Genomic DNA, 26,129 nt, shown 5'->3' with positions numbered 1-26,129 from the left:
AGGTCAGTAGGCTTACTTGCAACTCATATAAGGTCAACAACTAAACAGCTTCTGTGCTTTATTCAACCTGTTTTAGGATGATAGCATATAAATCGATGAAATGGCTTTGAAGTTGCTTGCAGCCAACAGGAAAGAAATGAAACGAGGAATACTACGGAGCTGGCCTTCTCCAGTACTCCAGTACTCCAGTACCCCAGTACCCCAGTACTTCTCAGCCCTCGATGGAAGTGGGTGAAAAGGGGTGTATCATCAGACCCTGATAGAACTGGCAGCAGGCAACATGTGTACAGGGTATGTTTCAATGATTCGATGTTGAAACACTGGGTCGCTAATAATTACATCAGTAATTATTGTGGTACGAAATGGTCAAATGTGTTCACTTTCTCTACAGTTGATAGGGAGACTTTGCCGTAACTGCAAGGTCACACTTTCATATCACTGTCCCCTATAGAGTGAAGCAACCTGTTGCATGGCATCTCATCCTAGGCTGCTGATCATGGATTTCTTGCTGCTAAATACATTTATTTAGATAGAGCTTTGGGGGTACACTTTTGCCCTTTGTTGCCAAGTTTATCCAGCTTTTAATTTGCAAATCTTAACACAGAAAGTGAGGACACTGGCTGCAATTGATGTATGTTTATTAACTTGCGAATGGTGTCGGCACATTGAACAAATAACTGCTTCAGGTGCAGGACATTAGAACGTGCGATGTAGTACAAAATAAATTAGTGGAGAAAATACAGTGATGGTCACAAGTCATCCACAAAAGTATGTATAATAATTTACCGTAAATGGTTCTTTATTTGAACACAATCCCATTCAGCCAGTGAAGTGTTTGCAGCAAAAAAAGGCTACGCAGAAACAGTTTCAGTTGATATTGCTTAAACATATGCAAGAAGCCTCGCTTATTATCTTATAGTTTGTATATTTTACAGAAACATTTCATAATACTGAGTTCTACTCTTGAAATTGAATCAATGGTTGCCTTTACTTGAATATCATTGAAAGATTCAAAAACCTCAATCAACTCAAATACTTATATGGCACAGTATAATCTGCCCTCTATTAAACAACGCATGTATTCCCCAAGTTAAGGACGTAGGGATTGTCAGAATGAATATGCGAGAGAAAGTGAGAGAGAGAATACATAAAAAAGCTTCGGTTTTATCAAGGGAGTTTCTTTAGATGTCATCTGATTTTTTATATGCAAATGTTTTCTTTATAGGAAAACCACTGCCCTTAAGACAGATCATGTGGAGGCAAAAGCACCGTGGAGGTATGGGGTGTTTGAGCGCCACAACCAGGAGCCACAGCCATGTGATTCCAATAAATTGAAGCATTTTGTTTCCATGATGATAATAACGGGACCCTATTTTACCACCAGGTGTGAGTGTGATTACAAGCCATAAAGTCTGTCACAAAGATTTAACATAATTAATTAACGATGAATTCGTTTTATATCATGTTGTTTTATCAATTACGTCAAAAACATATTATATTAATATATTTAGCACCTTATATTAGCCTAGTGGCAAGATTAGTTTTTCTTTGTTTTGCTTCCGTTTTTGTTTCCGGTTTGGTATGTGAAAGGCTCCGTTAGGATGCGATCACCCTATGCTCTACATTGCTGTGCATGACAGAAAAAGGAAATACATTCTATTCAAATTGCAAAAATATACTGAACACTAAACTATTTAGTATTAACACCAACTATGTCTACATAAAAAATGACTTATACTATTTTCAACTGCAATTTAAAGCAAAAGGTTCAAGCCAGTATGGATGGGAGGAGCTTCCTTGGTAATGCACTCAGCAGTTGATCTACATTGAAAAGAGGTTCCCACTTTTAATACAAAAACCACATCCTTGACCTTCCAGCTTCTATTACCGTACTGAATCATCAATTAGCCTGGATTTAAATGGTATTGTGTGGTTTAAAAACTGTCAGAGAATGCAGAATGTAAAGGCCTACCATAAAACATTTATAACTAACTTCTAACCTTAATAAATGTTGGCTAACCTTAATAAGTGCCGTTGGCAGTTACTACCTAGGTGTATGTTTGACTGGAGGCACTTTCTCTATGAAGGCTAGTAAGCTTCCGATTTCTGTCCAGCAGCACAACATCAGAGATAAAAAACAAATTAACTGCTGTTCAAATGATGCCCACACCAACAATTGATAGCAAATTTGGTTTGTTATGTTTTAAAATTCATTAAAACAAATGGAAATAAAACAAAAACATGAACCCATCAAATTGGGTTAAAAAAATAACAATTCAACATACAAAGGCAAATTAATTTGACAAAATACATCTTTGTTATGGTGTTCATCGGCCTTGATACATAAAGTCTTTGATAATTTCTTTACTGTTCAGTTAAAAACATCAAACTAAATTTACTTTAGCATGTTTGATTCTGTTTTTTACACAAGATGTCCTGCGTACGAATAGAGGACACTCCATAAAAGAAAACGGACTTGATTCAAAGTGCAACAAGAAAATACGAGGGGGGAAGGTCAAAAATTGTCTGCAGTATTAACAAAACATAGAAAGTTTGATATGAGTTGTAAAGTTCAAACTACCATATTAGTCATGTTCATAGCATGACCAATATGGGGTTATGATAGAACTGTTTGAGGTACATCACATTTTGACTCTCATGTGTTACAGTACAAAGTTTAAAAGTCAGGTAACTAAAAACAAATCATACTGCTAAAGAATAAATGCATCGAAATGTATTTATAATCTATATTTAGCTAATGTATTTGGCATGAAACATTTCCATTTAAGCATTGCACTATTGGACCTGGGACCAGTTCATGTCGTTTTACAGCGTTAAAATGATAAAAAAAAAAAAAAAAACATAAACTATGCAATAAAACCACCACAATTAAAAAAAAATCCAGCAGTTTTGTACACAATAACCAACAGATAAAATGAGTTGTGACCCGGCTAATAAAATTGGCTGGCTTGAGTTTGTAAGGTCCCCACCCTTTCAAACCCCTTTCCATGCCATGGTTTACTGCAGCATGTAGGAGGGGGAGAGGTTATGGCTGTGCGGGGGGTTGTTGCGTATGATAAGCTCCATGATCGCGCTGTAGGTTCCTGTGGCAAACCCGATCAGGCCCACACCGCTGATGATCACGTTCTTTGTGATCACCAATGGTGAGAGCCCGTCCGTATGGAAGGTCAGCATCTCCAGTAACGGTGGGAAAATGAGCGCCAGGAAGCTACTGCTGACCGAACCAACCAATGAGATCACAAGGTCCAGCTCTGGGATCAGCACCGCAAGGCAACCTGGGTTACAGAGAGAGAGAGAGGGGGGGGGGGGGGGGGGGGGTTATTTGGGCCGGCTTGATTGTCCTTACTTTAATTGGCTGTCGGGGACCCCACAATGGTAGCGCGCGCACACACACACACACACACACACACACACACACACACACACACACACACACACACACACACACACACACACGTCATCTCTCCCTTCTGTTGTAATCTTTGCACTTTGAGATTTCTGAATGTAAAGTGCTCTTCAAATTAAATATATTGTTATTATTATTACTCCCCTGAGTGGCGGGGGGCTGAAGAGATGAGGGAGATGGGGGGCCGGGCGGGAGTACAAAGCTAAATGGCAAATCATTTCCTGTGTTTTTACACTCTAATTTCGAAGTCGGGGATTGAAAAAATGATTAATCTAGGAAAAGCGCAAGATAAATGATGAGGGGATGATTTTCCGCTTGTTTAAGCCTGGTTTCATGAATAAATACATATGAATCCGTTTCTGGACGCAAAAAATTGCTGCTTCGTCGACAGCTAACTGCACTTTTCTAATGCCTCAACAAACACACACAAAAACATTTCTTTTTTTCATACCGAAAGTTTTCGATTAAATAATCATGAGATTTCAAAAATGAATATGTGAATTGATTTTGCAAAGCATTGAGGTTACGTTTAGCTTTCTGGTAAGCCTCCCTCTCCCCAACAGATAAGACCTAGGCGGGGATGATCTGTTTGGAAACAGTCGTGGAAAATAGTGATCGTAATTATAATTTTAAATGATATACATAAAATATAAACCTCCTTTAAATAGTTACTTATCAATTGAAAATGCATTTGTATACATTCTCCTTGCACCTTGAGATGTCTCCCTACCACTCTCTAATTGAAAGAGGTCAAGGTAGTTTACATTTCCATTGCCACAGTAGGCACGGAGTCTGATACTAAGGCCAAGCCAATCTACCGACTTCTTTGTTGCGTAGATTCCATTTAAGCTGTCTTGCAGATGTGTCTACCGCCCGTTAGTGTATTGCAAATTAACTTGGCCTCTTCCACCATTGCTGACTTCAGCCATGGCCAATCCTTAACTCTTCACGCGATAACTCCCCCCTCAACTTGGTTTTCTTGGTTGTTAATGCCCACAATGTAAACAGTGAACCTGTAAGCATCATGTTCACTCATTGCCTTATTGAAGATGTTATAAATCGCTGCCTGTATCTTCCAATGATCATGCTCTAAATTAAATCAAAACTTTGCGGTAAAGAAATTTCCTAAAATACAATTATTTTCATCAGAAACCAAGCTGGCTCTTAAGTTCAGAGGGGTTTAGGGTAGGAATAAATGAGGTGATTGCGAATTTAAAAAGGACTCAACTCTTGATTTAAAAAGTCGATTCTAAATGGAGGCATTGGTCGGGACACTGAATTGATCACACCTCCCAGTGCCTAAGTGGAAACCTCACCTCTGACCTTTACACGCAGACAGAAAGGACGTATGCTCAGGTACTTTAATCACCGCTATCGCTCACACCTGCTCTGAGATAGCGGGGAACAAGGTGATTAGTATCTGAGAACATTAGCATGGTGTTGACGCGAGAGTCGCAGGTCTGGCTGACTTTCAGATGGAGCATTCTGTCACTGATGACTCTTTCTTCTATCGACGAAGGACGGTATAAGACACGATGCGTTGTCAAGTATTACAATACACACTGCTAGCCACACAGGAATAACCGACAAACACCTTAAAAGGTGGTGAAACGCACGCTGTCAAGCAGTCAGGGCTGTACGCCGTTCTTCTCAATATCACGTATTCACTTAACAATGACTATCCTGACTGTTAGAACACCACATGCAGCTGGGAGTTCTATGGTGTAGTCGTTAGGTGGCGAGGATGGAGAGGACTGGGGGTAGTGTAACCTCATTGAGATGCATCTTATCTCCAGTCGAGGAATGTCCTCACCCTCTAACCCAACAGACAACCATATACTCTCTAGTAGAAGAAATGCCTCACTGTCTAACCCTACGGAAAACTCGACACAAAAAAATGAGTTCGCTCTCTAACCATAAAGTAAACATATCGACAGGAAAGAATGTGATCACTGTCTAACCCCAGAGAGAGCATATCCACAGGAAGAAATTACCTCACTGGCTATCCCCACAGAGAACATCTCTGCAAGAAAGAATGACCCCACTGTCTAACCCAGGGGTCGGCAATGTGCAGTGGAGCCCTGGCGGGAAAGCAACAGATCAGTGGGTATTTTATCAGGAATTTTGCATGAGAATTTCACCCCCAAAAATAAAAAAAGTGCTCACTTTCTCTTAGATACATCTTGAATATATATATATATATTTTTATTATTATTCATTTTTTTTTTTTATGTAATTGTCAGAATCTAAAATAATATGCTCCTCAAAAATGTTTGCGAATATGGCTCAGCCAGCCACAAAGGGTCTCGACACACTGTTCATACCCCGAAGACAACCACGCCATCCCCAGTAGGGTGTGTTTGCTGTCCGCCAACTGCCCTCCCTCATGTTGGTTTTATCCCCCCTATGCTGCAGGCAGCGGGGGAAAGATCTAACGCTAGACACAGCCGCCTCACAACGCTATGCAGTGCCGTTCTGCTTTGTGTGTCTCTACTCCCAGTTGCTTTGTGGCTCATCCCAGTGCTGCCGTGGTGCCGCCGGATGACTTTAAAGAGCAGTAGAGTCGAGGTACCAGCGGGTTTCTCTCTCTGGATAGCCGGGAACGGCCTTGGGTTCCCTTCAGCAGACCTAACTTTCTTGATCTCTAGGGATCCTGTCGGTACACATGGGGGCCGACAGGCCTGAAACTCCTCTCTCTCTCTCTCTCTCTCTCTCCTTGTTCCCCCCGCTCTCTCTCTCTCTCTCTCTCTCTCTCTCTCTCTCTCTCCTTGTTTGCTCGCTCTCTCTCTCTCCTTGTTCGCTCGCTCTCTCTCTCCTTGTTCGCTCTCTCTCTCTCTCTCTCTCTCTCCTTGTTCGCTCCGCTCCGCTCTCTCACTCTCTCTCTCCTTGTTCGCTCTCTCCTTGTTCGCTCTCTCTCTCTCTCTCTCTCCTTGTTCGCTCTCTCTCTCTCTCTCTCTCTCTCTCTCTTTCCCTCTCTCTCTCTCTCTCTCCTTGTTCGCTCCCTCTCTCTCTCTCTCCTTGTTCTCTCTCTCTCCTTGTTCTCTCCTTGTTCTCTCTCTCTCCTTGTTCTCTCTCTCTCTCTCTCTCTCTCTCTCTCTCTCTCTCTCTCTCTCCTTGTTCGCTCTCTCTCTCTCTCTCTCTCTCTCTCTCTCTCTCTCTCTCTCTCTCTCTCTCTCTCTCTCTCTCTCTCTCTCTCTCTCTCTCTCTCTCTCTCTCTCTCTCTCTCTCTCTCTCTCTCTCTCTCTCTCTCTCTCTCTCTCAACTTGTACCTATTCAAAGCCAAAGCCCCTTGCCCAGAGTCCACAGCGCCATTCATCACTCTATATGTCCCCCCGCTGCCCCTATACTAATGCAGAGGCTTGCCTTCAGATTTTAAAAGTAGGACTGCTTTTATTTATTTGTATGAGCTTATCAATATGCGCAAGCAGGAACCTTTGAACGTCAGCAATTGTGCATCTGCATGATTCCCTATAGGTTCCGATGAGCAGCAGGACTGTCTGATGTAAGGTATGACTCTGTAGCTTTACTAGATGAAGCACAGTTCTGTGTGGCGCAGCTCCCTGAATAACTCAGGTTAGAGCTCTTCCTATGCTAGCATTCTAGAGCTCAACGCTAACATTCTAAACTTCTACGTTAACATTCTAGACCAGTGGTTCTCAAACTTTTCAACTAGTGTATCCCACTTCTCAGGCACAAAAACTTGAACATGAAACAACGCATAAATAATGAATGTGGTCGGTTGGCAGTGTAAACATGAACATTAAAAGGGTGCAAATACTCACAATTTAGTGAGAAACATGGGCCTGCGCTGCGCTTCATGCAACTGCTAATTTCTCCCTACAAAGAAGGTGAATCCCATTAAAAGTATTGTCTGGCTTTCGGAATTGAAACTTGCTCAGGGTGGGGAAATAATTTGTTCGCTTTTTTAGCTCTGCAGTAGCATTTTGGGGCTCTCCTCTAGGTTTTCCACACTGCACACAGATTTGATTTGATTTGATTCAGCACCACCCGCTTTGTTTTATCATGGACCATTGCAAGCAAATCAGACATAAGTATTTCTATGTATTACTACACATGCTGCTAGACCGCGTGCGTGACTACAGTCAGCGCTCATGGTTCACTGTACTGTATTAAATGATCAAAAGGTTAACAAAGACAAGAAGGATCAAGGCCAGTATATGAATGGATGTTCTTAGGAAAACACAACGTCTTTTTACACTGGGGGATCTTAAACCTTTTCATCCGTGGACCCAAAACACAATTTGAGACCATTTTAGTACCCTGCAAACCTCTGAGCACACCAGGACAGGTGATCCTTTTGTCTTCACCCACGACCGGATCACGATGTGTGTGTGTAACGAAAGGATACCAGGATAAGGGAAGTCCTTGGACTGAGAGATGATCTATGGTAGACTCAACTGAAGAGCTTTGACCAAAGGAGCTAGCAGCAACCCTCTAGTGGACGAAGGTTGCCTCTCTAACATCTCTGTGGGCTGAGGCTGGAGCTCAGGGGAGAGGTCAGGGGTCAGGCAGATCTATAAACGAAGGTTGGCGGCTGGTAACAGGCACAGTTAATCCTCTTGCTCTCTACGTTTCCATTTTTACATTTAGAGCACTTTACCTAACCCTACCAAAGCTAGCTAGGATTAGATGCTACACAACCAAGTACTATAACTAAGTACGACACACAATAAGGGAGTACATTAAGTGCCAGGAAGTACAACATACTTCTGTCTCCACAATTGTGAACAGACAAAAGGAAAGACAATCTGGTTCTTCCCAAAGCATTACTTAAAATTGCCTGGTAGCCTCTTAAACAAGCATCTAAAAACAACACTTCGCTAAATAACATTACATTTACTTGAGGCTTGGCTGATTCAATTGTCAGGTTCATTATGTAGCCAGGCTTAGCCAAAGCACTCTTCAAAAAAATTGAATACAGAAGTGAATTGCCATTATTTGAACTACAACGGCCTAGCCTATCAGCATATCTGATAATGTAGTCCATTGTGTTCTATGATCCAGAATGATTTAGCGTCTATCTACTGCGCTAGACTTGTGCAGAGAGTTGACTGATGAGGCTTAAATTTGCGAGGAAAGTAGCAAGATAAACTAAGAACATAGCTTGATTCTAGCTAAGAACAAAGCATTATCCAGCTACTTCTAGGAAAGTCGCTGGATTCAAGCCAGGAACTAGCCAAGACAGTATACCTGGCAGAGCAATATACCTTACGCAACGCAATGCAAATCCGATGTGAACATGTTTCAAAGTCAAAGTCAAAGTGTGTTTATTGTTGCATGTACCAAATTGCTTCAGCACAGCAAAATTCTTACGACTTGGCAAGCATCATTCATCTACGCAGTAGACGTCATACATATAACAAAAATAACATAAAACTCTAAAACAATATGACAATAAAAAGTAACATTTAACAAACAACAATTTAAAAAACAACATATATCTCTGTAGCAGAGTACAGTAGAAGGGCTAGCAGCAGTTTAAGTGTGAATAGAGAATAAGTTAAAAAGAAATGCTAAGCATAAGTTAAAAGTTTTTAAAATTGTGCAAATATATCTATGAAGTGAATTGTATGAGTGGGGGAGCAGGGAGTAGGTGGAGGTGGCAACTGTTCAGAGGTTCAGTGTTTCTGATTCAGAAGCCTTACAGCCAGGGGGAAAAAGCTATTTGTGAGTCTGGTAGTCCGTGTTTGGATGCTCCGGTAGCGTCTACCAGACGGCAGCAATGAGAACAGTCCATAGCCTGGGTGGCTGTTGTCCTTTAGAATCTTTTTTGCTTTCCTCAGGCATCTACTGTTGTAGATGCCTTGCAGGGAGGGGAGATGGCTGCCGGTGATACGCTCCGCTGTCTTCACCACCCTCTGCAGGGCCTTGCGGTCGGCAGCGAAGCAGCTACCATACCAGGCAGTGATGCAGCCTGAGAGGATGCTCTCAATGGTGCATCTGTAAAAGTTTGTTAAAGTTTTTGAAGACATGCCAAACTTCTTGAGTCTCCTCAAGAAGTATAGCCGCTTCTGTGCAGTTTTGACTGCTGAGCCTGCCTGCATGGACCAGGTTAGGTCATCCTTGATGTACACACCGAGGAATTTGAAGTTGGAGACTCTCTCCACTTCAGCTCCCTCGATGTGTATGGGGTCCTGACCCCCCCTCTGCAGCTTCCTGAAATCCACGATCATTTCCTTGGTTTTGCAGACGTTGAGAGACAGGTTGTTGTCTTGGCACCATTCTGCCAAGACCCTTACCTCATCTCTATAGGCGGTCTCATCGTTGTTAGAGATGAGACCCAGGATGGTAGTGTCGTCTGCAAACTTCAGGATGATGTTGGAACTGTGTGTTGCCACACAGTCATGCGTGTACAGGGAGTACAGGAGGGGACTGAGTACGCAGCCCTGGGGGGCCCCGGTACTCAGGGTCAGTGAGGAGGAGGTGTGGTTGCCCATTCTCACCACCTGGGGTCTGCTCGTCAGGAAGTCCAGGATCCAGTTGCACAGGGGTGTTTTAAGACCCAGGCCCCTGAGCTTCGGGACGAGCTTGGCAGGCACAATAGTGTTGAATGCTGAGCTGTAGTCCACAAACAGCATCCTCACATATGTGTTGCTCTTTTCCAGGTGGGAGAGGGTGGTGTGTAGCTAGGGCAATGGCATCGTCTGTTGATCGGTTTGGACGGTATGCAAACTGAAAGGGGTCCAGGGTGTTGGGAAGGGTAGAGCAGATGTGGGTTCTGACCAGCCGCTCAAAGCACTTCATAATTGTGGAGGTCAGTGCTACAGGGCGGTAGTCATTCAAGCAGGTTACTGATGTTTTCTTTGGTATGGGGATGATGGTGGCCTGTTTGAAGCAGGTGGGGACTTCAGACAGATGCAGTGATAAGTTGAATATGGAGGTGAATACCTCCGCAAGCTGGTCAGCGCACCCCCTGAGGACGCGGCCTGGGACTCCATCGGGCCCCGATGACTTCCGGGGGTTCACCCTTTGGAGCTCTCGCCTCACATCAGCCACGGTCAGGGACAGAGTGTAGTCGTCCTGGTCCTCGGCCAGTCTTGCTGAAGGAAGGGGGTTGGTTGCCTCAAACCTTCCGTAAAAGGTGTTGAGGTCGTCAGGGAGAGAGGCGGCAGGCTGATCATCACTGCTATTTCTCCCTTTATAGCCAGTGATGTGTCGCAGGCCACCCCACAGGCGTCGGGGGTCAGAGCTGAGGTAGTTGGACTCCAGCTTGTCCCTGTATTCTCTCTTTGCATCTCTGATGGCCGTCCGCAGGTCACATCTGGACTTCCCCAAAGCCTCCTGGTCACCAGAGTTAAAGGCAGAGGACCGTGCTTTGAGCTTAGCACGGACATTACCATTTACCCAGGGCTTTTGGTTTGGGAAGGTCCTAACACTGACCCTAGGTACGACATCATCAATGCATTTGGAGATGTATGAGGAGACAGAGTCTGTGTATTCATTGATGTCCCCATCAGCTGCAACAAAGAACATCTGCCAATCTGTTGTGTCAAAGCAGTCCTGCAGAGTGCTAATGGCTTCAGCACTCCAGCGTTGAACTGCCCTAGAAACCGGTTTTTCCTGTTTTAGGCGCTGTTTGTAGGTAGGGATAAGCATAATGGAGGTGTGATCCGATTTTCCGAAAGCGGGGCGGGGGAGGGGTTTGTAGGCTGTTTGAGGCTTTAATTAAATCCTGAACAATTTTTGTAGGCTGTTTGAGGCTTTAATTAAATCCTGAACTATTTTGAAATTCCGCCCGGACAAATTTTTTAGGTCACAAAAAGAGGTCAAGTCCGGGCAAAAGGAGACATCTGGTCATCCTACTGTACGGGGGAACCCACTTGATACCTTCCACTGTTAGAAAAAAAATAGCGGTGCAACTTGGTGGGCGTGATCCTGGTCATTTCTCTGGGTGAGAAACACAAGTGTGGCGTGTGAGCGGGTAAACTGGTTGAAGTGCGTGTGTCTCACGCCCAATACGTGAGACTTGAGAGCCCTGCTTACAGGTGAATACACCTGACAGGTAAATATGACCAACAAGTAAACGTGACTTACAGGTAAATATAACGAGCAAAGCCCGCATGAGCAGGCCCACGGCGATCCTCCGACGATGGCCGGAGACGCGGTCGACCACGGGCGGGATCAGGATCTCCGCCGGCACGTAGAACTGAAGGGCGAAGGTGATGAAGATCCCAAAGCTGTAGAGGAGCTTCACGATCTGGTACATCCTGCAAAGAGGGTGGGTGAGAGAACAGCAATTAATACCAATACCGTTATGGGTAGTCGTCTGGCGGTTAGGGTGTTTGACTCCTAGCTGCAAGGTCCCTTATCAAGATCCCCTACCTGCTCCTTAAATACATGTATCTTTATTCAGTTGTAATTAACTTTGGATTAAAAAGTCAGATAGCAAATCGGAAGACAAAGAAAATTTTGCTTGGGGTGGTAACAAACATTATATGTTTAAATATCTTGCAGACTTGCATGTCAATTAATAACCGGTGAAAAAAGAACAGTTCATCGGTGCCAAGGGGGTGTGTCATTGATCCCCGGGTCATATCCTTGTCTGTTAAGATATACAGTCATCTCAGTGAGGCTGTGAGAGGGGAATAGGCATTTAGAAGTACACAGGTAGCCAATACTGGAAGGGCCCCCTGCTGGGAGAAGCACAGTCGCAAAGACAATCAGCTGGAAGAGGCTTTGAGACATGAATGAAGCATCGAATTCCGTATGTTGCCCCTTAAGAGATAGGTGGTTCACCATCAGCCTTTTGATTTGCTAGCTCACTGGGTAGCCAATATATTCACCTAATCGAATGAGTTATTCAAAACACAAATGCATTGGCAGTGACACACACATTGGCATGAGCACTCAAACCGGTTACACACACACACGCTCACATGCACACGCATACACATTGACTCGCACACACACACACACACACACACACACGGGGACAGATTCAGCTTTTTCCGGGAGTTTAACCGAGGGTGCAAGGCGAACCATTGTGCTTTATCGAGCGGTGTGCACGTGCATGCTAAATTGAAGTCGAAAGGAAGAGCTGAACCATGCATGAAATGCTCAGCTTTAACCAATTTTATTTGAAAGGCTCAAGGCTGAATTCGTTTTGGCACAGCTGGTGCATGCTTGGAAATTAATTGACAATATCCAATCTGTATTCATCTCAATAATCCCACGTTACAATACAAACAACAAATGTAGGAAAAAAAAAATCATATCTTGTAGTCACACAATGGAACAGGGCTCTCAAGTTTTGAACTGAGTTCAGAGTGAGATTTTGTCAGCAGGGGAGGGGGGGGTATTAACATGTGACTGCATACAAATGTGTCAACAGACATGGTGACTAATGTATGATAGTAAGCATTATTGTCCCTTAACACTAATATTCAGAAACAACACTGCCTCAAAAGGCTATTAGCCTAAGCAACACCAGTAGAGGCATATACTTTTCCCTGAACTTGTAAAGGTTGCAAACGTGCAAAAACATAATTAGATATTTATGTGGCATTCAGTTGAATTGCGTGTGTCTCACGCCGAATGTGTGGGACTTGAGAGCCCTAATGGAATGTTTAATTAATGTAATAGTAATTCATTATTCTCAGTGCATGATTTGGCTTATCAATATTTTAAGTTTTGCTTTCTTTGTAGTAGTATCTTACCAGCAGTCGGGGAGCATTGAATGCTAGAATGACGTTAGCACAATCTTAGCACACACATTTCTAGCTGAAGGTTGAAAGATCACAGTTGAGAGAAGTGACGGAGCCTGACATTTGAATGATCATAGCATGACATTAGTGTTATGTAATTTAAGCACGTAAGCTACCCCCACATAGCCACAAGGGAGCAGGATCAAACACATAAGCTGTAATTACTATACATAGCCACAAGGGGAGCAGGACAAACATACAAGCTGTAATAACTACTCCAGCCACAGGTGGCAGCACCTTTAGACAGGTGAGGAGGGCGGAGCCAATACGTCACATAGGCCACGCCTACTTGATACAAACGCAGAGCGGGAGTCAGATCAGGGCAGAAACACATGGCAGCCCCGTTGTTAGCCCTGTGGCTAGAAGATAGGTCAGCTGTATGTCACTCCACGCGCGCGTTAAATACAATTCCCCTCCTTTTGCTTCATAGTTACCATACCGAAATACTTTAACAAATAAAGTGAGTGAAAAGCGATCCGGTTTGGACTACCTTCTTCAAGAACACGGCATTAGCATGAAATACGTGCTGCGTTAGCTGGTTGGTGGCTCACCAGCAGTTGGGGAGGTTAAGGGTGATGCTGCCAGCGATCGTGTCTCCGAAGCACAGGTACCCCACTGTGCCCAGACTGATGTAGAGGAAGGTGACCACTCCCATCCCAGTGTACAGCACCCTGCCGAAGCCCTCGGGCTTCTGCATTTTGTTCTCAAGGGGAAGGACCTGCGGATGGAATCGCAATAGGAAGTGAGTGTGTGGACTGTCCGGCAAAACAGGTGCCAGTTCTTATTATGCATCTATAGCTACAACAGGAACAACAGAAAATATGAGATAACGTAGAAACTTTATTTCTCCCAGAGAGGGGGAGGGGGAGCAGAAAACACTGACGTAGAACCTGTATACATCTTATTGAAAATTACTGTTCTGTAAATAATGTAATGTAAAAATATCCTTTCATCATAATAATCCTCTTATCTCATCAGAATAAATCTCTATAGTTATTGGTGCTTTTTACCACTCCGATGCCCTCGAAGGCAAAGATTGCCATGCCAAAGAAGAGCGGGTAGTCCTTGGCTTTTCCCACCAAGGGCAAGTTGATTGGGAGTTCGATGTTCTGGAAACAGGAAACAGGGAACAGAAATGTTGGTTAGCTTATTGGAGGAGCAACTACTAAGCACATGCAATCAGTAGAGCGGGCAGGAGGGAAGAATGGTTGGGGCACTGCGGTCCAACCCAAAGGTCCAAATTCGGAAAGCCTCTTTGAAAAAGACTCCCGACCCTGTTCCCGCTCAGCAATGCCACCCGTTTGATCAAAGTATCTGATGATTGACTCAATAGCAAAGAGAGCGTGTTCACCTATTTGGTCCAGGTCATACCACTGCGCTCCATTCATTGTCCTTCCTTCAACTGAAGCAACACTCGCCAACATCAACAGACCGGGGGCCATGTATAAGTGGGACAGGCCTTGATCACCTTGCTTAGGGTTTTTGAGCAAGGCACCACCGTATCTTTCGAAAATAAAGCTGCATTTTCTATAAGCTGCAGGAGCGGTAAAATGAGGTATGTTCAAAATACCATAAATAACACCACTCCATAGAATAAGCCACATCTTATTACAAATCTTTGCCCACAACCCAAATACTTGCATGTAGCGCCCAATGCTGTCATAAACCCGTTACAAAATTGTCTAAATACATTACGACTGTGCTGTGTTGCCGGCCAACCGATGGTTGAGTCCGACTCACGGACTCAACCATCGTTAAGAGTAGGTGGGTAATTGGAGATAAAGCAGATTCGAGCTTTCGTAAAACCCGAAACCTTTTCACTGATTAAGAAAACAAGGCATCTCTTAGGTTTCAGGCAATACATTTAGACGAAGAGGCTTCCTTCCGTCAGTTATGAAGTGACTCCACGATTCCAATTCCTTTCCTTAACAAGGTTATCTTTTACCCCAGACTCTAATGTGAATGAGAATAATATGGACTTAACATCTTGGCGTCATTCATTTGGGACTGCAAAATTGATACAAGCCTCTGCTTTATTTGTGAAAAATATGGCATTTCTGAAGGCGTCTTGAAAACAAATCATACCATGTGCCCCACACTTAAGTCGAGATTGAGAAATTTCATTGCAGGGGGCCTAATGCTAATTGAAAACACTGGGATTATGAATAACCGCAGTGGGGAACACAACATTCAGTCAGGGAATACATCTTAGACAACTTCTCTGGAATTCCTTTCTTAGGTCGTTTATCATAGAAGCTCTTAACCTGTCTCGTTATTTATTCGTTCGTCCTCATCCTCTCTCCCCCTCTCTTTCAGAGCAAAGCTCTCTCTGCATGATGGATTATTTATCCGGGTGGGAAACAGGGAAGGGATAGTGTCTCTGTCAGGAAGAATTCTCCTTTCATCCATTAAACCCAGGAACCCAATCATCAGGGACCCGGGATTCAGACCGGTCCAGGGAGGAGTGCAGGGTGTTTGCTTCAGTGTTAACGATTTTAAGGTGTATGTTTTCATGCAGGATAAATGAACAGCTTCAGAATAATTAATTCAACGGTTTGATTATTGCCTTCCTCTGGAAGAAGAGATTCCATCTCCTATGTTTGTTACATTTTCCTTAGCCAAGCAAACTTGAGGGAGAAAGAAGGTACCTCGTAATTTATGTAAAATGTTACTTTAGACCACAACCTCTTGACATATTTTGAGTACTGTAGGTTTCGTCACCCCAAAGTTTTAAGGGCCGAAGCTCCCAACTGTGAATATCCCATGTGATAAAAAGTAAATGAAAATAGGTCAGACATCCCTCAGTCCCAGAGAAATTCACGGTTGAGCGAACAGAGGCCATGATCAATATGGCCGTTTGAAACGTTAGATTATGGAATTATCTATTGTTAGTTCTGTATTGAGATTCGGATAGGCTATTAAAACATTATTTTAATACTTTGGTGGCGCCTTTACATCGGTGTCCAGTGTGAGAATCGGCAAGACTGACGGAGAAAGACTTTAAACGCACTGGTTGTATTAATAATAATATTTACAACTTGTTATAGGGTTCTGGCGGTCTATTCAGTTGGGTCCTTTGAAATAAGAGGTTTCGATTTTATTAATGAATGTATTATGCAACTTTTTAAAACAGGGCCGAAAGACACCAACAAGCTCTACTGTCCACAAAGCAATCCTCAGTGATATAGTTTATAGTTAGTTATAGATATAGTTGATTTTGGGATTTGGAAAAAGGAAAAACAAAAAGTGGGTCAAATTGATTGATTGATTATTTTTATATATATATATATATATATATATATATATATATATATATATATATATATATATATATATATATATATATATATATATATATATATATATGAATCTAATTATGATCTCAGGCCTGCTGTACCTACCACTGAGCTGAGACCATATGTGGATTCAAATAAAAAAACATCAAAAGCGGAATTTAGTTACATGTGTAGGGTCATGCAGGGGTAATAACTTTTTCAAGGATGCCTGCTGACTTGTAATTGAGTAATTAACTTGCGTTTTATTGTGTGTAGTCGTGTTGTGTGTAACAGTTACAAGGTAGGGTCAGATGATGAGATTGTTTGTAGTTGTGTTGCTTAGAATTGTGCTTAGTTTGGTTGCATTGCTGTGTTGAATTTTGTGTAAATGCATTGTGTGGCTGTGTCCTATGTGGTTGTGCGTTATCATAAGAGAGTAGTAATAAATGAGTACCAGTCTGTGTTGTATAGCTTGGTTGTGTAGCTGTGGTGTAGGGTGCGTAGCTGCGTTTGGGTTTTTTCTCACAATAAGGAAGTGTGTAGCGGTGTTACATTATGTGTCGTTTTTTGTTGCGTAGCTGTGCTGCATTGTGTGTGTCGTTGCGTTGGGGTTGTGTGTTACCGTGAGGGAGTAGTAGTAGATCAAGACCAGGCTGCAGCACATCACCAGGTTGGCCAGCAGAGAGAGGGGCGCCATGTACTTGAGGTTGGGGGTGAAGACGAGGAGGATGAAGGCGGGCAGGAAGAAGAGCATGTAGATACGGGAGTCAAAGCTAGTCCCCGCCAGCGCCGTCTGGTTGGCGTGGTCCACCTGGCAGTCCCAGGTGGTGGCGTTGGCTGCCTCCACCACCTGTCCGAGTGGAGGAGGAGCAGGGAGACGGAAGATGACGAGGGAAGGAGGAGGAGGGGGGAGGGGGGGAGAGGAGGGTTGTGAGAAGAAGATGAGGCATTTGACAAAATTATACATTTATTAAACCTTTATTCATCCAGCTCTAAGTCTAATTGAGATTTAGGCCAAGAGGGCAGCATCAAACAAACAGGTACGCACAAGGTTTCTTACAAACAAAAACGCACAATTTAAAACACACTTTTAGGAAAAGAAGAGATCTCAAAGAAGTGATAGATCTAACTGTACAGTTCTCGGTTATAGCCATGTACTGCCACCTAGTGGTGAGTAAGTATACCTCACATTATATACAGACGGTACACTAAAAGTTTGGATCATCCAGACAATTTCATGTTTTCCATGAAAACTCACTATTATTTAAAAGTTTTCAGCCGTGCTAACATAATTGCCAATGGGTTTTCTAATCAGCAATTAACCTTTATACACGGTTAGCCAAACAATGTACCATTAGCACACAGCAGTGATGGTTGCTGGAAATGGGCCTCTGTACACCTACTCTGATATTCCATTAAAAATCAGCCGTTACCAGCTAGAATAGTCATTTAGCACAGTAACAATGTCTAGACTGTAATTCTGATTAATGTAATGTTAACCTTGTGGAAAACAGTGCTTTTCTTTAAAAAAGAAGGACATTTCTAAGTAACCCCAAACATGGCCCAATATCATAATTCACATTATGTTTCTTGTGGATGGGTAGATAATTAAAGTTTATACCCATGGACCTGCATTAATGTGTGTGTGCCTGTTGTGATTCTGTGTGTGTTTGTAGGTGTGTGGATGTGACTGACCTGCTTGATGTTGTCACTGAGGAAGACGAAGTACACACAGCAGAAACCCAACTGGGTTATGATGAGGAACAGATTTACCATCCATCTGTGAGAGAGAGAGAGAGAGAGAGAGAGAGAGAGAGAGAGAGAGAGAGAGAGAGAGAGAGAGAGAGAGAGAGAGAGAGAGAGAGAGAGAGAGAGAGAGAGAGAGAGAGAGAATCCCATTAAGTACAGACAGACAGCAGAACACCAGCAATACAACACAATGGCAGTTCAGATAAAGTGCAACGACAGTGTAATATCAGATCTGCAGATCCATGCTTTTTAGAATTTAACATGACAGTAGTGGTCCTCGTACATGGTCTACATAGAAGCAGGCACCCTAAAAAAACGAACACAGCGATACAGCAACAAAGAATTATGAAGGGGTCGACACGGACCAGAGAGAGCCGCGATACAAAAAGTAACAGCTGTTTCTCTAGAATACATAATTTTAGGGACACGTAAGTAAGGGATAATGCCCGACGAGGTGTCCATTATCAGGAATTAATGGACGACGTGGAGGCGTGAACCGTCCGACGCGAAGCGGAGGACGGTTGCCTCCGCGAAGTCCATTAATTCCTGATAATGGACACCTCGAAGGGCATTATCCCGCTTATACCACGGTCACTTACCAACGGTGACCAAATTAAGACCATTAATTTATATTTTCATGCGTTTTACAATCTGAATATAAAGTTTTCCACAAAACATACATTTGTTTCCCTGGTTACGCCTGAGGGTCTGACTAATACCCGGAACCACCATTACACGCCCGTTGGGTTCTCATGCAACGGAAACGTTATTCACTCCTCCAGTAATTAGGACGGACCATAGCTACGACTTTAGAACGGGAGGTAGCGGGAGGTATTATAGTCCGCTGAGCTTTGTTTTGTTTCCCGTTGCTATGGTTACTACTATTTTAGAGACGATACGCCAGCTAGCGCATTAATTGAGAACGGTAAACAGACAATTTGACGGAACTACTTGTCCAGGTGTCCGTATATCAGGAGTTAATGCACACCCTGCATCCAATTAGAATCGAGTATTCCCGCAGACCGTGGTATAAGTGTCAGTATTGAACACCCAGGCGTACTTCCTATTTTCATTCAACATGGTCTGGTTTACTTGCCCACGTGAGTGTCAGTATTGTACACCCAGGCTTACTTCCTATTTTCATTCAACTGGTCTGGTTTACTTGCCTATGTGTGAATCCCCATCGTCATCGCAAGTATTGTTCCATTTGTCGGCAAAATTAAGTGAACTGAGATCGAAACGGAGATATATAATAGCGATATTTCAAAATGTCGTTGTAGAGTGTGTTGAAGATGGTTGGTCTCGCCAGTCTAACTTTGAGCAATCAATGTTGTCCCGGCCCGGCTCTTGGCCATAACAAATAGTGTGACACACCAAGGTTTAAATGCAGAAGTAATCATAATTTATTGGTAAACAAAAGGTAACAAAAAATAATGGTTTAACAAAAGTCAACTGATGGAGAGGGAGAGAGCCACGGGCAGACTGGGGAGGCTTATATCTGCCACACAATGATTGGGCTGAATGTGTAGCTCCACCTCAAAGGAGAAGTTACACACAGATAGTCAGAGGGCCGTCAAAATGTGCACAGGGTTAAAACCAACCGTCAGCACACACACTCCGGGAGATCTCCTGCGTGGGAACATGAATCACCGGCTCGTGTATCATGTTCTGCAAACCACACAATAAACTGCCATTCAACGCCACCTCCTGGCGTCCTTTGGCTGGAGGAGCCCAGTAGAAATCCCCTAGGTGGCGTGTAGCATTGTCACACTGATGCCCAGAGTGGGGCCTCTCCAGACAAAGATAGGACACAGAAGGGACTGTACGAGGACGCATCGGGCTCCTGGGACCAGCCCGCAGCAGGCCAGGCCCAGTCGTCGTGGACCCATGCTCCAGGAGGGGGATTGGGATAGGGACTATTCGCCGAGGGAGGAAGGCCCTGCCGATGGCCGGGTCCGGCCCTCTGAGGAGCTACCATGGCAGCACAGCTGAACCTCAACCAAGGCAGCCGCCCAGGCCTGTGAGGCCTGGGCGGCTGCCCTGTGAGCCCCCCCCCCCCACATCCATCCATAAAAAAATATTAATTAACTGTACTATAAGGGCCCGTCAACATCAAAACAAAGATGTGGTTTTTGCCTTGCGTCGAAACTTCAAAACCGTCTCAGGAGTTCTCAAACGGAGACCTTACAGTGTCATTTTTCTTTCTTTGTCAATCTCGCTATTTACACATGTAATCGTAGACCATGTGTTTGGTTTGAGACACATTTAGTGGGGGGGAAGACTCAAACACCATTTTAAAGATAAATAGCCTTGAGGCAAACCAGTGGAAGAGTAAAGCAGAGTTTTTTAGAGGGACTGACACAGATGAGATGATGAGATGGATTGGAGAGACACAGACATGTTTAAATAGCGAGATTGACAAAGAAAGAAAAAGAGTGAGACTGATAGAAGATAGATTAACAGAAAAAATGGATATATGGGGGCTCTTTACCTCCCCCATGGTGCAAGTCTTCTCAGCCAGGACACGTTCTCCATCCCAGTGAACACCGCTTCCCCGTAGCTTAGGAACGGTCTGTTTACTCTGTAGAAGCAGAACACACATTTACATTAATGAAGATAACAATGTTTTATTACTAATCCCATCTGAAAAATGAATTTCACAGCAGAACATAAAGGACAGTAGTGTTAATTAAAGAAATAAAAATGTATACAAGAATAAAAACAACAAATATATCTATTGGTAGTAGAAATGTTAATGTTAATGCAAAACTTGCAACATTATTGAAACAACAGATTATGACCGTCTCACATGATATAAAAAGGTAAGGTAGAAAATTGTCAGAAACCAGGCACAGTACGAATAGCCAGAGTAAAAAAAAAAAAAAAATCCCACCATTTACTAGCTTGTGACTAGCTCACGAGAATCATAAATAGGTCTGCCAAGCCTTTTGAAAGACTCCAGTCGTGCTCAATGAGTGTACGGGCAGAGTGCTTGGAGGTAGGTAGGTAGACAGACAGGAAATGTAAATGATTGAAAAGGTTTATAACAGGCCTGCGACAGCCATGGACACCATCTTTTTACATATTTTTTGTCAGAGTATTGGATTTATTGATTGCTGTCGGGCTGTATAAAGAAACCTAACAAATGACAGAAAATGCAATGCAAATAAATTCACCAACCTTCCTTATATGCTATAGTATATATGCTATACTATAATATTATTTTTTTTAGACCATAACCAGTACGCTGTGTGTCTAATTGAATAGATATATATTGAGGTCTATCTCTGGACCCGAATAATGAGAAGCTGTGGTGAGCAGGCTGCAGGACAGCTGACCCTGCAGAAGACCGGATGGGTTGCTGGCTCCCTGCTGACTCTGCGCATGCATGTTTCACACGCTCACTTTCCACCAGTACATTTCAACCAACAAACAACCCGGTACAACATCAGTATTCTACTGGACGACACTGGGAGCAGCCCAGCTCAACCACAGGCTCGGGCTGGTGGACACTGGGAGCTGACCAGTACAACCATAGAAAGAAGAGTAGAGTAAGTCAGAGGCTCGTTAGAAGTCCTAAACTTATACTCAAAGCTGAGGTGAGCCTTCAAAAATAGACGTTTTAACAGGAAGTGTCTTTTAAATAATGGTGTAGTTGCATTTAGGTAGTAGGTTAAGTTAGATACGCGTATATATAAGGTGAAAGATGGTTAAGTTAAGGTCTAAGGATAGAGATGGTTAAGTTTAGGTATAAGGTTAAGGATGGTTTATTCAAGATTAGGTAGGAAGCGTGAGAAAATGGAGTTTAGGAATAGGTGCAATGTCAATTAGGGTCCCGTCATGCACGCATCATGCATACTACTACAAACTACAAAAATAACAGTCCTCCGAAAAGTTGCTCCCACTGCCAGAGACATCGGCCTCATTCTCTTGCCTCAGCTCGCGGGCCAAGGCTCGCATCACATGAGGAGCTGAAAGCTTACCTCTCACTAAGACGGTTGGAGCACTTGACTAGCAGCCTCATACAGTGGATCGCTACGATGCCCATACACAGCAGACTGACTGGACCCAGCTAGAGAGAGAGAGAGGGGGGGGAGGGAAGAGATGGGGGGGGGGGGGATATGAGGAGGATGTAGGGTGAGAAAGATGGACACACAGTTGGTTTTTAAACTCCAATCCATCCCTTTCTGTTAAAACAACAAACATCCAGAATTGGGATGATGATAAGGTAGAAAAACACGTTCACTATTGACTCTAGCAAACTGACAACAAGTTAACCATTAACCGGATTCCTGCTGGCAATAAGACCTGGCAGCCCCAACCCGAAACTGTGTTAGCTCGTGACCAATAACCCCAAGCATTAACTTTTAGAGGCTGTAAGACAACACCTGGCCTGCACCAGGTGGTTATCTAATGGCCTCTGTGCTGGATCAATCAGTGCCTATAACTGTCTTTGACACTGTCTTAGTTTTCACACCTGAATTAGGAAGATTGGGTCCGGTTCAATGTTAAAGGAACTACTTTGTACTTTAGATTTTTTTTCTTTGGTTCGGTTAGTGTTTACACAGGACTTTGTCAAGAAAACCACAACATTTAAACACATGTGCCATTGTTGAACAGGTTTTCTTGTCCATTGGGCAGAACATCCAATAATCCAGTTATAGTGGAAATTATAATTCCTGATTTCAATCAAACCATAGGTCAAAACACACCAGGGTTCAATTCAAACGGGCCAAAGTCTTGGACCAATCTTGCTCAAACAACCAAGAAGCATGCAAAACAACAACAAGCACAACCACAAAAGAACATTCAGTGATTCAGACTTGTGACTTTGAACCAACACTGCTCATCCTACAATAAGGACCACTATCTGGCAGGTCGACTCTCAGTAAAAAAAAAAAAGACAATCTGGTAGGTAGATTCTCATTGCAAGGGTTAGGAATAGATTCTGGTTACACTTTATAATAACGTTCAGTCATAAGTCATTTATAAGCCTTTAGTTAATGATAAACTAATCTTTAACAAAACATGAAAATAAATTTGTAGGTAGACAAGAAAGCAGGTAGATGGTACAGGCAGGTTGATTCACAGTAAGGATCCGTATTTGGCATCGGCGCCTTGTTTTGCTGCTTACCACCAGGCCGGCGTTCTTCACAGCCAGGGGCAGACCCAGCAGGCCGGTGCCGATGTTCCCCTTCAGCAGGTGAATCAGGGTCTGGATAAACCTGGAGAACCCATGGATGCCATGGTGTTACTTCTGACCTTCTCAGCTCAGAGACAGACAACAACACATATCGCAGTCTGGAGAACCCCGTGTTTCTTTTAGCACCCGGTATGATCGATTAGCCGTTAAGCCAAAAGCAGAGCAAAGTAATGTTTTCAAATTTTGCATCCCAAATAGAATTGAGTCAAGCAAGCGAAAAATTAGGCCTCTATTTTGACCACAGGCATGAAGTTGTTGTTCAGTGTCCCCCCATATGTGTGTTTGATGGATCAGCCTACTAGTTGGTACAGTCAACTGGGTGGGCTACTAGGTCTATCTATCCATCTTATTCGGGAGGAGGCATTTCATTAATGTCGCCTCATAACATGGATGGGCGGAGGAAGTGTGAGCGGGGGGATATGGAGATGGTCTGTGCGAGGGAAAAGGGGTGTGTGAGGAAAAAACAGGGGTGGGGAGGAGAGGGAGAGTGAGGGGGAGGGGGAGAGGGAGCGTCAGGTAAGAGAAGAATGAACTCTCACGTGGTTCCGGTGGATTCTCCGATGCGCTCATACTGCCGCTGGGACCTCGGGGGTCCAGGAGGAACCGGTGGAGAGGGGTGGAGAGGGTTTGCTTCGGTGGGGCTGGAGGGCAGACTGGGACCTAGGAGAGGAGAAGGGAGAGGATGTGAGGCTGGTGAAAGCTGAGAAGAAGCAGGTAGGAGAGGGAAAAAAAGATGAGGGGAGAGGAGAGAGGAGCAGAAATGGCAGGAGAGGGAGAGGGAAAGGAGAGGAGGAGGAGATAGTGGAGATGAGGAGAGTTGAGGAAGAGGTTTAAGTGAGTAATTGAGAGGAGGTGGGGGGAGGAGGAGAGAGAAGAGAGGCATAGAAGGAGCAGGAGAATGGGAGGATAGAGCAGAGGAATGCGGAAAGGCAGGGGGAAAGACAGGAGAGGGGAAAAAGCAGAGGTGTAAAGAGATGAGAAGAAAGGAGGTCTAAGTGCCTAGCTAACCTGTCTGACTAAAGGAGAATAACAGAGCTCTCCTTGAAACAGCCTCTCACTACAAACACTATCTCTACTATATTGGGATAATGGGTGCGGTTGATGCACGCTACCTTCGCGCTTGTGTTCAGTCTCGGTGGAGTACATGTTGAGCCGGCAGGGGTGGGGTCACGAGGGTGCTAGGTGGGAGCTGACTCGTTTCCCGGATCTTAGACTGATGCACGTGTCGACACCATCTAACTTGGAGGTAAAATCTGATGTCACATTGATGTATTAAAACATACGTACACACTGCATGCAAATCATACATTCATTGAATACATACAATATGTGTATATTGTATACATCTCCATAACCTACTATTTATACAGTCTACGTATACGTGCATACGCTACATACACATATATGCCATACAATTGTACTTTTCACATGTGTCTAGTGATCCCGCACTCGAACATCTAATACACACCACAACCATTTCAAAAGTGTTTGTTGCGTTTCATCCCATGAAAGTCTTTAGATAGACAACCATGTAGTTATAACAATCACTAAGTTAATAATATAGGCCGTTGAGATGCAGCTCAACCAGGGAAGCCTTGGGACCAGATCCTAACCTATCCTTTGGACAACAGAAACACCTATAAAACATGACAGGAAAGTCAACATCTATCGCATCTATCATTCAGTCTGTGTGTAACCAGATGTGCCCCTGCGCCATGACATACTGTTATCTCTCCAGCGATCAGGTCAATATAGTGACCCCTGAACTTTGCTCTTGTAAGGGTTAAGGAAACCACAAGACCAACCAAAGCCATTTTCCACAAAGGTTTTTGTGAAAACATTTCCCTTCAGGGAAGTTATTCCTGATGGTAGACCGCATGCAGGCAGACAAGGATACACTGACAAACAGCGAAAAGGGTAAACGAGCTGTTTTAGAAACAGAGATTAAAATTGCATGGATCTTCCCATCTAGACTGCCTAAGAAATGTAGTTCTTAACTCCTTCGTCCGACTCTCCCCAGCTTCTCATACTTAGTAAGTTCAGAGAAACGCATTGACGAAATGCTGAAAAAACATTGATTTCGAGGCTTGTAGACATATCAGCTTGAAAACCGAAAGGGGTGGGTCAAAATCAGCAGACAATACGACCGCTGGACTGTGGTAGCGCCATGTTGTTGTTGTTTAAAATGTTCATTGCAGCAGTGTTTCTTTTGTGTATGCGTTATATGTGTATCTGTGTCAGTGTATATGTGTGTAAACCATATTCAAGCAAGTTAGAATCCAATAACTATTAAGTTAGTTCAGATCATGACACTGTCATTTGGTTTGTAAACAGCCCCGGATACATGTTATATGTATTCGTAAAAAGAAGAGCCTACCTTAACATCATCTGTTTTCTTCAGGCTGAACAGTTTAAAAAATGTGATTGTAATTAAGATTAAGTGTCGCTTTGATTCAGTGGTGTGTACATTTATTCCTGCCTGTCGGCTTATGCAAAGACAGTGTACGCCTATCTCCAGTCGGGCTGCTTATACAGACTACAGGCTATTTCCTGCACTCACGGCCTTGGAGATGGGTCATGTGACTCCTAGGGGAGAGGCGGGGCGATACTGGTCAGGTGACTAACTGTACCGTTGCCATGGACATTTAAATAGATCAGTAGCGACAGCAGACAGACACCAATCACAATTACAATTACAACCGGCAGTGTTTATGGTTTAAATTCTCTGGGATACCAAAGTCTGGTATATG

At 43.6% G+C, this 26,129-nt stretch overlaps 1 protein-coding gene across 3 annotated transcripts; it reads right to left on the bottom strand.

The window, feature by feature from the left end:
• Window positions 1-621: 621 nt before the first annotated feature.
• On the bottom strand, window positions 622-25,951 carry slc36a1 (solute carrier family 36 member 1). 3 transcript variants are annotated; one of them, XM_030367471.1, is made up of 12 exons: window positions 25,757-25,951; window positions 24,492-24,618; window positions 23,919-24,039; window positions 23,311-23,401; window positions 22,160-22,248; window positions 20,668-20,757; window positions 18,123-18,207; window positions 17,050-17,277; window positions 14,163-14,261; window positions 13,704-13,870; window positions 11,483-11,655; window positions 622-3,296 (listed from the first exon to the last, which is right to left on the bottom strand). In XM_030367471.1, the coding sequence occupies exons 2-12, from the start codon at window positions 24,523-24,525 to the stop codon at window positions 3,019-3,021; spliced, it is 1,455 nt and encodes a 484-aa protein (XP_030223331.1). In that variant the 5' UTR covers window positions 24,526-24,618; window positions 25,757-25,951; the 3' UTR covers window positions 622-3,018. The 3 variants fall into 3 exon arrangements, with proteins under 3 accessions (XP_030223331.1, XP_030223334.1, XP_030223333.1); XM_030367474.1 differs by having other exon boundaries at window positions 24,492-24,632; window positions 25,757-25,940; XM_030367473.1 differs by having other exon boundaries at window positions 24,492-24,614; window positions 25,757-25,940.
• Between the last annotated feature and the right edge of the window lie 178 nt (window positions 25,952-26,129).

The sequence above is a fragment of the Gadus morhua genome, chromosome 10, assembly GCF_902167405.1.
Source record: "Gadus morhua chromosome 10, gadMor3.0, whole genome shotgun sequence".
NCBI classification, from domain to species: Eukaryota; Metazoa; Chordata; class Actinopteri; order Gadiformes; family Gadidae; genus Gadus; species Gadus morhua.
This window is presented reverse-complemented; position numbering and strand designations above follow the sequence as displayed.

Coding starts and splice junctions, on each gene's coding strand:
- slc36a1 (XM_030367471.1), bottom strand. CDS start 24,525: ATGTACTCCACCGAGACTGAACACAAGCGCGAAG. Junction 22,249..23,310: donor TGAAGAACGCCGGCCTGGTG/GTAAGCAGCAAA, acceptor CTCTCTCTCTAG/CTGGGTCCAGTCAGTCTGCT. Junction 3,297..11,482: donor TTTGCTCGTTATATTTACCT/GTAAGTCACGTT, acceptor TCTGTAACCCAG/GTTGCCTTGCGGTGCTGATC.